The following is a 14,790-nucleotide window of genomic DNA, read 5'->3' on the forward strand; positions in this document are numbered from 1 at the left end:
GAAAAAAATTTCCAGAATGAAGACGAGGCTTGGCTAGCATGTCTGTTTATGTTTTTCAATGCACATCCTAGAAAACATACTGGGCTGTTAATAGAGTAGGCTGATTTCAATTTCTGGAGCCACAAAATCTGAGCAGTTCAGTCCTCCTACCTTTTGTTCATTTCTGTGATGCCTCTATATGTAGAATTAGTGAGTACAATATGAAGTACTTTATTGAATGCCCCCCAAAATTGTTAGTGTGAGAAATGACGAGAGATATTTTGAATTACAAGGTTGTTTGTTGTTAGTATAAATGCACATCTACACATCTCAGCTTTCTTATCTTCATGATTGCCAAGTAGCGATAAACACGTATGTTTGAAGACAATACTTAAATGTTATTCTCTAAAGGTAGTTTAAAAGAACCACCTACACTTACCGCTTACTTCTATTCTCTTTTTAATATCACTAAATTGTAGTGTTTCTGAAGAAGAACAGACTGTCAGCCCTGAAGAGTGAAGTCCTATTTACAGATTGCCAGTAGCAAAGTGCAAGCTTCCCACACAGCCCCATATGCCATTTTTTTTGGAACCAACTTCCAGAGACAGCAGCTTAGTTTCTACGTATATTTATCTCTCAATATCTTTGAGTGGGCAGTGTGTTGTACAGACTGATAGTCAGCCGTCCACCTTCTCTTGCTCAGTCCTCTGATCCATACCGTCCATTAACTTCCTAGTGATGAAGGATCATTACCATACCTTTTCCTTTGTGTTTTTTGAGACATCTGCTTAGAAACTGGAACTAATATAGAACATAGGATTATGATTTACTAGGTCTTTCAGCTAATTATATTTCAGATTTTCATAAACTAACAATGTTTATCCAGTGAGTATATTTTAAGCTTTTTCTTATGTGAAATGTGCTGGACTTTTGAACTAAATTTTTAAAATTACTTCATTTTCTCTAACATTTAGTATAAAATCAAATATACATTAAGAATTCTGGAAAATATTAACTAGAGTTACAAACAAAGTGAAGTTCTTTTTATATTGTTTCTGAAAAAAGATTGTAAACAGCAAATCAAAAATAATTTTAAAGAATATTTAGGAATTCCTGTTGTTAGTAGGTTACTTTTCCATCTTACATTAGGTAAGAATCTTAATACAGACTACATGGAAAATTGAATGTGGTTTCAAAGTTGTGTTCATAGTTGTTAGGATCACTGGGATGGAAGTTATTTTTAGTATTTCTATTTATTGAGAACTGATACAGAAATCAAACAGGGATTATACCATGAGTTGGCAAATCAAAAATTACTTCCTCTCGAAGTAGCCCAGTATATAAAGATATACATCAAATTGTATCTGAGACATTTTTATTCAATCTTTTACAGCTATGTCCATGTAATGTGAACATTTGTGCACCATGAGCTGGTATCGAGTTATTGCTGAATACAGAGTTATTGTGTATTTTGAAGAACATCAGTTGATTTTAGTTTTACATTGACTCTGAATTAGTTTTGGAAGCAGATTTCCTTTTACTCCAGTTCTTTAAGAATTTCCCAGTTACTTAGGTTTGAAAAGTAACTGCTGCTAGTTTTCTAAGTCAGATTTTGCAGCTTTAAAACCAAGCTGTCTGAATTATTGATCTGCAGACCACAGCAAGTGGGTGTGCAGTGTAGGTAACAGCTAAATGCACCAGGAGAAGAAATGTGCATATAGCAGTACATCCAGACATTTTCAGACCTCTTGTTGCAGCATAGGTATGTGCAGCAGTTGAAGGAGAACTTTTAATTACAGTGAGAGGGCACAGTATGGTTTGAAAAAGAAAAGTAAAGTTTTATATTTTGAGCATCCTCAGTAAGGGAAAAGTAATAAAACTATGGGAGATAAAATGCTGAAAACAAGATCTAAGAAATTTTAGAAATTATATATTTGGAAATCAACATATAGAAGTCCAAAATGGTGGATCAAATTTCAAGAACTGAAAAACAGCCAAATCAATCAGAATTAAAATTATGTAAATAAACAGATTGCGGAGTAGCTTTATTTTAAAGGGAATTTGACTTCCATTACTTTTAGAATGAAATTCATCAATGATTCCATTCACTGAATTTCATGATTCTTCAGGCACATAAAATAATCTGGAGGAAGAGAAATTACAGTAATGGGTATTTAATCTCTGGGGAAAAAAAATTAAGTATATTATGTTCTACAAAAAACCTGCATACGGTGTGCAAAATAACTATATACAACATTTATTTTCGAAATTTTATTTATTTTTTGAGATGGGAATAAAAAGAATTCTATAATGCAGAAACAAAGTGGTTTGAATCACATGGAAAATTTTGTCGTCTTCTTTCAGCTTTGTACATTCTCCCCAGTCAGATTGCAGTTTCTGGGGCAATGTTGAGACTTTAACATGATAAAAATATTACATCTAAGTAGAATAAAAGCAAACTGATAGACTGAATTCACAAATAAAGAACCTCATAGCTTATTAATTTTTGAAAAACATTTTTAGATTGACCTGTCATTGCTAATGCTGAGGGGTTTTTTTAATGTTCTGTGGCTGTACCACCAAACCAAAGAGGAGTTGAGTGTTATAACTTAATTCAAGCCCTGTCTTGCATTATTTAAATGGTAAAATTGCCAAGTCTATATTATAGAACATCAAGGTATACACTTAGTAGTACCAAAATCATGGAAGTTTAACAATAATTAATTCCAAATATATCTGAAACATTATCCTGAGAAACCTGAGACCCTGTGAAATGATGCCCAATCATCTTCAATGAAAGCTATTTACTTCCTTGGAGGTCTGTGGAGTCTCATTTTACTGTAGAATTGTGATTTTGCTGTCTCAGCAATTTCCTTTTAGGTTGTTGTGAGTTTGGTAAATCAGTGTGATAATTTTCAATGTCACTGAACGTTACTTGAGGAAATTATAATTATGCTGTTTACTAGTAGGTAAGTGAATTGTACTTAATGGAAACATGCATCAGTGACTTTTTTCAAATTATAATATGGAGCATTTTATGGTCGGTGGCACAGACTATGAATGATTAATTTATTATAAGACTTTGCCCTAGAGAGCAAGAATAACACTTATTTTTCTCTTTCATACTTCTTTAAAATTTCTCTTTCTTTTATAGAGCACAGGCCTTGGGCATGTTGTCTTTGTTTGCATGCATTGATATTTTTTTGTTAACAGAATATGGATATATATACCAGTATTTATTTATTTATTTATTGTACCTCTATGGTTTATTAAATACTTTAATTAAAAGGTATTTAACATGATACAGGGGTGTCTAAAAAGGCCTTAAACAATAAAAAATGTTTCTTTTTCTAATAAAAGAAACTCATGGTGTTAATTTATTAAATTGTAATTAAACTGCAAAAATACTTAAAAACCTGTTTTGAAGAAGTTTAAGGGAATTTGATTATTACAATATGGCTCTGATTACTTGATAGAATCATGTTATTAAACTACTTTTCTGTCATGTAATGATGACAGAAAAACGATGTTCTTTCAACAAAGAACTCAGTCCATAAAGTAACCTTGCTAAGCAGTTAATAAATAGCGAGTTAATGACCTAGTTTCCTTTTTTAGGCTAAAGGTAATTTGTATATTTTTTTATTATGAAAGCATTATAAGCTATCATATAAAAATGTGATAGTTTTAATGAAGTTTTCAAATGGTTTTGATGCTATTCTACTTTTTTCTTTCTGTGCTGTAATTATATAGAAACAAACATGGCCTCCTTGGTCCTCAATCCCATTAAAACCTCAGTATTTTTGTGCTCTTCCAGAAGCTCTACCTTTTACAGAACTTTCAAGCAGTTAAATTGAGAAAGTCCATAATTTTAACTCTGTAAATAATTTCTAGACTGTGTTAATGGATTTTTTTGGGGTGAGTGTGGCACACTTGAACCTTTGGTGACTTTCTGATGTTGTTGGGATAAACTAGGAAAATTCCCTAACTCCATTTTTCATCATTTTGTAGCCAAATAAGAGTCAGTTTTTAATTAAATTCATAACTGGCAGAGATTAGTACCAAGGGATACAAATATTAAGAGAAGTTACAAGATAAAGATCACATCTAAAATTTAGATGATGCTGAAAAAACCTCCTGTCATTCACTTCGAAATTATATTGCTGAATGGAATATTGGATCTGGGACATAAAAATTTATTACATTTATCAAGAAAAAAATTTGATAATACAAGAGTTAGAAATTGTAAGTAGTAGACAATTTAGTGATGTGATCCACATATTAAAATAGTTAGTACCTAGATGTCAGAAAAAGTGTGACTTGCCAGAAGGTACTTAGTCATCCAGTGAATCCTTTAACAGCACCAGCTGGCAAGAAATTGAAATTTTCATTTTTCCCTGAACACTGTCATGTCTTATCATCTGAGGTGCATTATTTACTCACGGACTGTCACTCTTTTCTATTTAAGATGATGTCTGTGAGCTGTTCAACTACAAGGAATAAAAATATTCATAATGTCTTGCTAATGACAAGATGCTATTAATGTTATTCTGACTTCCCAGCTTCTTCATATTACCTGATGAAAATCATATTTACAAAATCTGCAAATGCAAAGTAGCAATTCACATTTCCATAACTGTTCAGATATTCAAATACTATTATTCTGTCCAGTTTAGAAAAACTGGTATGATTGTATGGAAAGCTAAAATACATAAACAGTCAGACTTAAGAAACGCAAACAATAAATCAGATGGTGCAAGTATTTAATCATTGAGAACACATCAGGACTCTTAAATTCAATGGTAACAATGATAGGTAGATAAGGTTTTTATGTATGTACATATTTACCAAATCAAGACCTAGCTGGAGAGAAAAGATTGACTTGAACAGCACTTCTGAGTCTGTTAAATTTAAAGTAGGATTCATAACTACATCTTGGGAAAGTTCTGCTAATGCTGTGATGACAACAGAAGTGTGCAATAACTTTAAGGGTAGCAGCTCATATTGTATGCCTAGGTGAATATACATTTTGCCCTTAAAAAGTTAAATGCTTAGAGTAAAAATGTGTATTTCAGGATTGGAACTTACTGAAATAGCTCTGCTAGTCCTCTGTGACTGCTGAGTACAGCCGATGATCCAGAAGTGATTGACATTTTTGTGGTTTAATTTCTCTTGTATACTTGAGTTTTATTATTTTGAAGGAATGTGACCTAAATATCAAAATTTTCAGCATCTGGCAACAATTGTAATGAAGTTTAAGGTTCTAATCATCCCTGTTACATGTATTGATTCATGTATTTTTTCCTGACACTACTTCATTTCAATATTTGTTTTCCAGATAAAGGCTTATATTCATATAATTCAGGTAAATTTTAAGCATGCCAGAAATGCTTATTGCTTCCATATGCGTGCAAATTATGATTTGATATTTTGTTGGTGTGCTTTTGCTACCTTTTGTGCACATGCTAAATTGCTTAAAAGTTCCTTGGCTTTTCTTGTCTGCTTTTCAGTAATAAGTCTTTTGTTGGCTTTCTTTCTCTATTCTTAACATCTCAGTATTGATACTGGAGCAGTATTGTAACACCATACGTGCTTTGCTTGCCTTTATTTTAGGTACAGCTATGGTAGGAAAACTGTAGTGAGCTTTATTAACTATACTAGGAATTTTGCTATTTTGCTTAAGCTATATTAAAAGGAACACTGTTATATTACAGCTGCTTGAGAACTAGTGTAAGTATTTTTAGAATGCAGACATGGGGTAAGTTAAGAACTGGCAAAATCAGTCTTTACACGGATACAAATTTCTACACTTTCATAGTGTTTTAAATTCCCCATTACAAATCCAGCTGAGAAGTTTGCCTTAATTAAATATAATTAATAATGTGCAGTTTTCACGAACTTAAATTTTGTAGTGCATTTCATGTGGGACTTTTTGCAGATCCTGAAGTTTTAATTATTAGAATCTCTTTGAGAATTGGTTCAAGTAATTATCTTTTAGTTACGTTTAAAAAACGAAACACACATTGTTATGAAAATAGATTCATAATATGGTGGAAAGAAACAAAACCCCCACAGAGTAATGCTTTCTTGAGAACAGTAGTAATAAAATCTGGTTTCCATTACATCTAACGTCAATCTCCCGTATTTCTTCCATTCCATTCTCTCCTGAAATTATCCCACGTTCTTCTCATTTTTTTACAATGTCTTCACATGGGAAGAGACCAAGTTTGTTGTGGCATCTATGTACTTGTGCACATGTGGATTAGAAACAAATTTAGCTTGATAATGTTTCTTTTTAATTAAGGAGTTCTGATTTATATCTGTCTCTTCTATCCAGCAACCATTTTCAAAGATCTGTAGGAACTTAATAGAATTTGGTGTTTAAACTCCTCTGTCAATGTAGATGAAATTGATAAAAAAGTCCAAAACCCACTATTATGTGCAGGAGAATAAAGTGACATATTCACGTGGAGACAGCAGGACTGCATTAGAAATTAGCTCACACTAAGAACCCTCGGGCACAGGCTGGATGAATATCAGAGAGCAAATTCTTGAGACAGTTGTGAGACTGATTTTTGGGTTGCTTGTATGTCAGCTTTGTACACAGAACAATTACAGGCAATGCTAAGGGACTTTAAGTGGTTGTGAAGGCCTTCTGTGAGCTTCAGGGAAGGAACTATAAGCATGCTTCACTAGCCTTTGTTCTCCCAAGGAGTTTACACAACCTTGAAAAAAAGCTTCCTGCATTGTGAGGGACCGGATCTCCAGCTTGGGAGCTCAGTCTGCTTTCTTCTTCCTTTTAGTTTTATTTTTTTTTCCTCCACCAGGAAAAATAGAGAATTCCTGAGCCATAAATAACTGGCACTTCCTTCTGTATTTACTGACTCACCTTAATTTTATTTCTCATTCTATCCTCTGTCCTAGTCCATTCTATATTGGTTGGTCCTATGGTTTTAACAGAGTTTTGAACCTCATGCACTGGTCTTCTCTTGAGGCCTATAACAGAAATATCAATGGGCAATATATGAAGTACAGAAGGTATTATATCTTGCATTATTACCTCTGTATATTAATAATAGAATGAAGCAAAACTCTGTGCCAACTTTAGTTGTCATGTAGAAGGCAGAGGGTATTTTGAAACCCTTCCTAGATTTTGGTTGCTTTGCAAGAAAATATTTGTTTGAATATTGTTTCATTCATCTGGGAGAGTTCCAGCTGTTTAGAATGTTGTTATGGATATAAATGTGATTCTGAGGAAATAGAATAGAATATTTCCTTTGGCAGGGGCCTACAATGATCATCTAGTTCAACTGCCTGACCACTCCAGTGCTGACCATATGTTAAAGCATGCCATTAAATCCATTGTTTAAATTTCTATTAGCTTTCATTGCCACCAACACTGCAGCCCATGAAAAGTTAACACAAAAAAAAATATTTAATTCATAAAATTGAAAGAAACACCTCGTTGTTTTCTTTATATTATTGCTAGCCATGAAGATGAAAAATGGAAATGTTTTTATACTAAGAAACTGCTGTATTATAAATCCTTTTTCTGCCTAATAGAAAGTAAAAATGTAAATGGTAAAATAGTAAAAACTTAAACAGAAAGTACTCGCTAAATGGAAACTGAAAATAATGGTCCTAATGGGTTTTAGGTGGTGGGGTTTTTCCCCAGTTGTGCAGTGGAAGCTACAGTGAAAGTACTGTAAGCTTCCAGTCCTACTGTGTTCATGTTCTTGCAGAGTTGTGCTGGTGGGGATGGTGGCATGAGCAGCATCATAGGGAAGGAGTAGGTAGGTGTGGATGGGCAGGAGGATCCTGAGCATTTTCAAGGTCTGATGAGTCAGTTTTCCATTGCCCCTGAAAAATTTTATTGATAGTTTAAGGCTATTAAACCAAAACCTCCTAAAGTGAATAAGAATATATCTTTTGATTTCACTGGGCCTGGGGTTATGCTGAATTAAGGCATTTTTATGAGGGTTACAGTAGCTAATCATACAGCATGGGGTCTATTTTGCCTTCAGTCTGTAACTGTTAGTCCTGGTGGAAGGAGTTCAGAAGTCTGTATTTACAATCTGTTACCACCCAGCTATCAGACAAAAGGGTAATAATACCTCCAATACAGTTTCATTAGTAAGCTAAATACCAGTAGAATGGCAGTGAGACTTAATTAATGCCATTTCTCATGTTTAAAATCCATCAAAGAAAAAGTTAATTATATGCAAACCATTGGCACCCATGCATTTATTTGATGCATCCAGTGTCCTGAGTGTTACATGCTTAAGCTTTCTAGAGAACTTTGAATTTATGTTAGAATGGATTTGAATACCCTATTTTATAATATATATGTCAAACAGTTTAAGATATACACTAAAATGCTAAATAAGAATTTCATTCTCTATATTAATTTGGATTAATTTGTGAGATGCTTCATTGTCACATTTCCCAGAAAAAATATGAATTGCTCTTTCTCATTTTTATGATCAGTGATTCAAATTACTTAGATAATAAAGTAATATTTTGAAAAGACGTGGCTAAGGTGGGACTGATGCCTAGATCTTCAAATTTACATTGTCAATATGTTAAAAAGAAAATTACCTTCTAAAATTAATATACAGCAGATGAAATTACGTTTGCAAAATTATAAGAAATATTAAACTAAACTGCCAGGAATTATATTGACATTTCAAATACTGCATTCAATAAAAGATTCTGACCTCTGCCCATTCTAGTTTGTTCCATTTCTGAAGTTAATGGAAGATGTTTTAAATAAATATAATCTGATTCCTTTGCAGAACTTATATATTCCAAGCAGTAGTTCTTGACATTACATATTTAATTGACATGCTTTCCTTCCTCTGTCCTTCCTGAAAACATCGATTTCCAATGATAAAACCAAGTAATTAATTCTGCTTTGAATTTTTTCTGAATTCTTTACCATCATTTAAATTTACATTTGTAAATAAATGGGAAATATTACTTAAACATGATTATCATTTTTCAGTCGGTTTATCTGTTAGTAGTTAGAGTGGGATAAAGTAGCTTGGGGAGATAGAAGAGATGGTGTGAACAAGCTTCATATGTCATCTTACAGATAAAGTTTTCATATTTAAGCAATGTCAGCTATGACTAGACACCCTGCTCTTTGCAGTAAAAAATGCAATTTGGGAAAGCACTGAAATTTGATTCTTCCCTTGTTTTTATTCTTCCTCTACTCCCATCCTTTGGCGCATCTCAGTCCTGGGCCATTCACTTTCCCCATGCCCCAGTTCTTCCTGAAGCTTGGGTGGGAATAAAGATAGAAGTCTGTACTTAAAAAGAGAAAAGGGTCTCTAGATCCTGGAAGATTATTTAGAGCTGAGTATTAGGAGATTCTAGAGCAGATGGATCTCACTTGGGGCGACAGAGAGATAGAGAGAGAATGAGAGAGAGAGAGAGAAAGAAAGCCCTGTTTCTTAATCTTTCTTTCTGCCAGATGTATCCTGTGACTACAACAACATAATTTTAGCTACACAGCTGGGAAGTCTATAGCCCACTGTGACAACAGCTTGCTATTTTCGTCCTCAAAGATGGAAATTTTTCCTTCAGAATACAGAATATTCTAAAAATATATTTAAGCAGATGTGCTTAGCTGTAAATATAAACATAAATAAAAAGCAACCTCAGTTGTAATTAATTAGATTCATTCATAAGAATGAATTACATGATGAGTAAATGATATCCATTGAAATCACAGTTGATTCAGCCTTTTTACATCTTTCACGATACAAACCTTTCCAAGCATCCACGTGATGAGCATCAGCAAACTGTTCAGTTTTCCTCAGCTTCAGGTTCCACAGTCTTCTCTCTGATAGAGCCTGAGTGTTGTTATTGGCATCTCTGTACAGCAACCACAGACCCGCTGCCAGAGCAGTGTCAGGGGTTCCAGAGGATAAAATCACACTGCTTAGCACTCACTTCGTGGGTTTCTGCCCCCAAAGGCAGAAGCCTTTCAGACCCCAGCCAAACCCCAGCCAGCTAGTATGGCTCTTTTGCTTAGTGTTTGGTCACAAATATTGTCCTTTAATGACCTGGTTTTGAATCAGTGGCAAAGGAAAATGGAGACTAGTCCTGCTTGCTCACTGGCATGTATATCAGCACACAAGTAGAAGGCTTTGCCGAAAATGGCAGCAGGAACAGCATCACAGGTGGAATGGATGCTTTCTTTGGGAAGAAAGAAGGATTTTTATTGGGTCTCTGTAATACTATAAGTAAGAAAATAATCAGAGGAGGTGAAAATCTTTTCCTTCACTCCTGCCCTCATCTTCTGGGTTTTCTTGAGGGCTAATGGTCATCACTTTCTTGTTATTTTTTTACAGAAAGACTTCCTGTTATTTCTTAACTCAAAGACACCTGTCCCCCACCCATTGTAGCATGGCTATTTCTAAAATTTTTTAATAAATTGATCTAATAATTCTACCATATGAGAATTGCATGACTTTCCCTGTACTTATTTTAATTTCCTATTTGTGAGGAAAGCACCAACCTTTACTGCAATTGAATAACCACAATTTACTGAAATTGCGTAGTGTACTAGAAGACAAGATTGTTCTCTAAGAATTAGCACATATCACACTCATACCATTTTTTAGTTGAATAATTTTTAAACGGAGAAATTTTCCCCCAAAGAAGTACTCTGCAATCTAGTTTATAAATTCATACACCCACATCTGAATTGCTGAAATCACTTGCTACTTCTCATAAAGGACACAGAGGAACTAGAAAACATACAAACAAATACAGCAGGAACAATCAGAAATATGGAATGGTTTGCATATTCAGAGGAACAAAACACTGTTATTTCAGCTCAAAAAAAAAAAAGAGATGACTATAGGAAAATACAGAATGCTGATTCAAGTTTTCAGAATACAAAGGCTTAGAGGGCATTGTCTGAAATAATCTAATAGAAATAAAATATAGGAAAGTTGATTTCACACAATGCATAATTGAACTGCAGAATTTATTGACATGGCATATTACAGAGGCCAAGAAAATACTGTGACTCAAAAAGAAATTATATGAATTTGTGGAGAATGAGTAGATTACTTACTTATGGTAAAAAAGCTTAGGAGAAGTCTCAGTTGCCAGGATCCCTGCCTGCTAAAAACTAGAAGGGTGCAACACAGAAATCTTTTTTCATACAGTTCTTGTAAGCACATTCTTTCCGCTGAAGAAGGACCTTCCACTATCCCCTGGTGGGTAGACAAATGTTAGACAGTCTTACAAAAAACAGCAGTTCTCCTAATTCCAATAATTTCTAACATTTCCTTAAATTGAAAACTTTTTATTTTTGTCAAAAATCCTCTTAGAACTTGCTCTTCCAGTTTTTTATTGGGACAAGGAGACTACAGATCCTCCTGTGCCAGTTACCCAGATAGAGCATTAGTACTGCTTTGTCCTGGGCTTCTTCAGGTTTATTTCCAGTTTTTACTTGTATTTGTGTGTGTGTGTTTCAGAATAAATTGTGCTGTGCCAGGAATAAAAAAAATCTTGCACATGATTGAAATTGTGATGATAATTAAAGTTTCTACCTTCTAGTCTAACCTTCAAGTTACCTATTTTTAGATGGCCAGAAAATTTGAATAGACGCACCATCTTGGTGAAGAACAGGGGTTTTTCACGTTTAAAATAAGTAAATGAATAATTAGAATTAGAATAATTAGAATTAGAATAATTAGAATTAGAATTCACATGCCAGTGCTTAATTCTAATCTCAGCAATCAAATGCTGTTTAAAAGATGCCACAGAAGACTGAAGTAAAATTAAGGTAAACACAAACTGATGTATATACTCATCCTGCATTTTGACTCTAATTGTGGTTGTGCAACCTACTTTCTCCAACTAAGCTCTAGTTATTTTGGCAGGTGTACTTTTACAGTACATCTGTAAGCATTTAATAGTTTGCTTGTTTTTAATGGCACACTATATGCGTGAAGCTGCCTGTTCTCCTGATAATCCTTGCTAAGACCTCAAAGAAAATCCTACATCTATTTAATATTATTGCTATTATTAATTTTTATGACTTTAGGAAGTGATGGTGCCATTATATGAAAACTTGAAAGATGAACAGTGTGAATGCAGTGTATATATGGAATTAATACATATAGATATGAAGTACATGAAAATATTTCATAAAAACAGTGTTGTGGAGATGTATTTCAGCATTTCATTTTATATTGTGTTAAAGATTTAGCTGAAAATAGTTGGTACAAACTAACACATTTACAATAATGTAACATGAATAATTAACCTTATATGCTGATATTAATGATTCATTGTCTAGGATGAAATCTGTACATATTTATGTGTTCTTGTCTGAGGATAGTTTTAACTTACAGGAAGACAAATGATAAATTTCTTTTTTTTTTCCCCAGGATCCAAAAGAATCAGCGACAGTGAAGTCTCTGATTATGACTGTGATGATGGAATTGGTGTTGTTTCAGGTATTGCTGTCTAAATTTACCTGTCTATCTTCAGTAGAAATATAACTTATTTATAATTTATTATGAATTTTATGTTTTTCTAGTGAATAATAAGTGGGACCTAAATGTATATTTTTTCAAGAGACAAAATAAGTATTATGAGTAATATATATTAACCTCAAAAATTACTAACAGAGGGGAAAAAATCAGTGCGAATTTCTTTGTTGCTTTTATAAAATGAAAAAATAGCATAAAAGTACTGTTTTTATTAAATGCCTAGAAATGTTCATTTGATTAATAGGCCCTAAGGCTTTCAGATTGCCTGTTCTCCCAAAAATAAGGGCTCCCATATTGCTGTTGATGAGTTAAATTAGAAATGTATCAACTTAACTTTGGAGCCTTATAATAATGGTAGGGAAAAAGGGGGATTGATGGATATATTTCTAGAGTGCCTACTGTGGCATCATTTTAAAGCTGTTATCTTTTTCTTGTCCTGGAAAAAGGTACTGAGTTTTGCCAGGTGCTTGAACATCAGGGAAATTCTTTTGAAATATCTAGATTTAAAATGTTATGATTTGATAAACTCATACTTTGACAACTTGTAAAATTATGGTCTTTACAGTTCAGTGAATAAGTCTACCTCCCTTACCTGAGTTTCTGATGTACCTTTAGGATCTTTTAGCTTTTGAATTTTTACTGACAATTCTACACCTTAGTTGCAATTTAATTCAACCTGTCCGTGTGGTAGGGAAGTTTGATGATCTTTTTGGTTTCGAAATATTAATTTTCTGCCTTTCTTTTTTTGTGCTGCTGTCTCTGTGTTTGCAAGTCTTTTGGTTTGTCCTTCTCTTATTGTCCACTCTCCTTATCATCCCTCTCTCATTTAAGGTTCCTCTACACATTTGCAGACTCATCACAATCTTAGTTTAAATATATACCTTCTTTGCATGAAACCATTTGTCTCTCTTTGTTTTCTGTCTTTCTTATTTACCCCAGTTCTTTCATTTTGTATTTTCCGGTCTTATTTAACATGACACTTCGCTTTGCTCTTTTTCTGTCTGCCATATAAATACTGTATTACATGAGGTATATTTGCTAAGATCTGTTGAGTACTCTCAGTGATCCTTTCTGTAAAATTAATGCATGTTCCAGGTATTGCACCCATGAACTAAACTCTAGAAACCTTAAAGAACAGGAATTCTGTTTTGGCTCCTGTTTAATTTACTTTTATTCATAATGGTTGACTAGATGTCCTTTAAAGTTCCCTTCCAATTCAAACCATTTTAATATTTAATCATCTCTTGGAAAAATTATTCACAGAAGCCATCCCTTCTTGTGGCTTGGATCAGCCTGCTTAGAAAAATGAAATAAATATCAGTCTCTTGTTTCTGTCAAGAGGAAAGGCTTTTAAGAAAACAATGATAAATAGATTGAAAAACTTCTGTGTCTTTTTTTCTGGCTACATGTGTATTCTACACCAGCAACTGTAACAAAGAGTTATAAGATATTACGTATTTAAAAAGAAATTTTTAGAAGAATTTAAAATAACTCTATTCAAATATAATGTACATTCATCATAGGATCAGAAACACTAGAACAGATCTATTATATTTCATCTTTGCTGCATTTAGTCAGCACAGGATAGCAGAAGGAGCAGCATTAACAGTTCTGTGTTTGTCTTTAGATTGCTTATGCATAGCCCTCAAACCATTTAAAGCATTAGTTTTGGTGTCCTGAATAATAAACTTTGACCCTCAAAGTTGTCTGTCACCAGCAGCTCTATGTGGATGTACATCAGCATTTCCACATGCCCTTTAGGATGCTCTTGCTGATAAAAGCAATACAATATTTTTATACTGATTTTTGAAAAATTCCAGAGCACTTTACAAAACATTATTTAGGTTACAACACTAAATACAATTCAGAAAAAAAGAGGGTGGCTTTTTGTTGTTTTTTTTTTTTTCTTTTCTTTCTAGTGTCCAAAATTGAACATTGGGCATTATAGTTAACAAGTTCAATGAATATGAACGATAATTTCTAAATAGTTTTCTTGCCAGATACTTCATAGTTTTATGTTGAACCTGCTGTAACCTACTGAGTACAAGAAACCCACTGAGTCTGACTTTATGAACAGAGACATGTATTGTCAAGACCATTTAATCATAAAATTCTCATAATTCTTGTAAGACTAAAATATTGAGATATTAATGTTTAAAATTCAGTTCTACAGCAATATCTCATCAGCATTACAGTGTATTATGAAATGCTATTAATCTGAGGTGTTTCAACAGATGTATTGTGGGAGAATGTAAGGCAGTGAATTCTGTATAAACTGCATTGCAAGTCTCTGTAG

At 33.4% G+C, this 14,790-nt stretch overlaps 1 protein-coding gene across 50 annotated transcripts in view; it reads left to right on the forward strand.

The window, feature by feature from the left end:
- RIMS2 (regulating synaptic membrane exocytosis 2) overlaps positions 1–14,790 on the forward strand; it is a 448,206-nt gene that overhangs the window by 260,937 nt on the left and 172,479 nt on the right. For 27 of the 50 annotated variants that reach the window (XM_027657144.1, XM_027657155.1, XM_027657151.1 and 24 more), the window contains one exon: positions 12,390–12,458. In XM_027657144.1, the coding sequence (XP_027512945.1) occupies positions 12,390–12,458 (69 nt within the window). Of the gene's footprint in view, positions 1–5,314; positions 5,342–12,389; positions 12,459–14,790 lie in introns of all 50 variants that reach the window. The other 23 variants (XM_027657142.1, XM_027657165.1, XM_027657167.1 and 20 more) reach the window with 1 other exon arrangement.

The sequence above is a fragment of the Corapipo altera genome, unplaced genomic scaffold (assembly GCF_003945725.1).
Source record: "Corapipo altera isolate COAL_440 unplaced genomic scaffold, ASM394572v1 52b, whole genome shotgun sequence".
NCBI lineage: Eukaryota > Metazoa > Chordata > Aves > Passeriformes > Pipridae > Corapipo > Corapipo altera.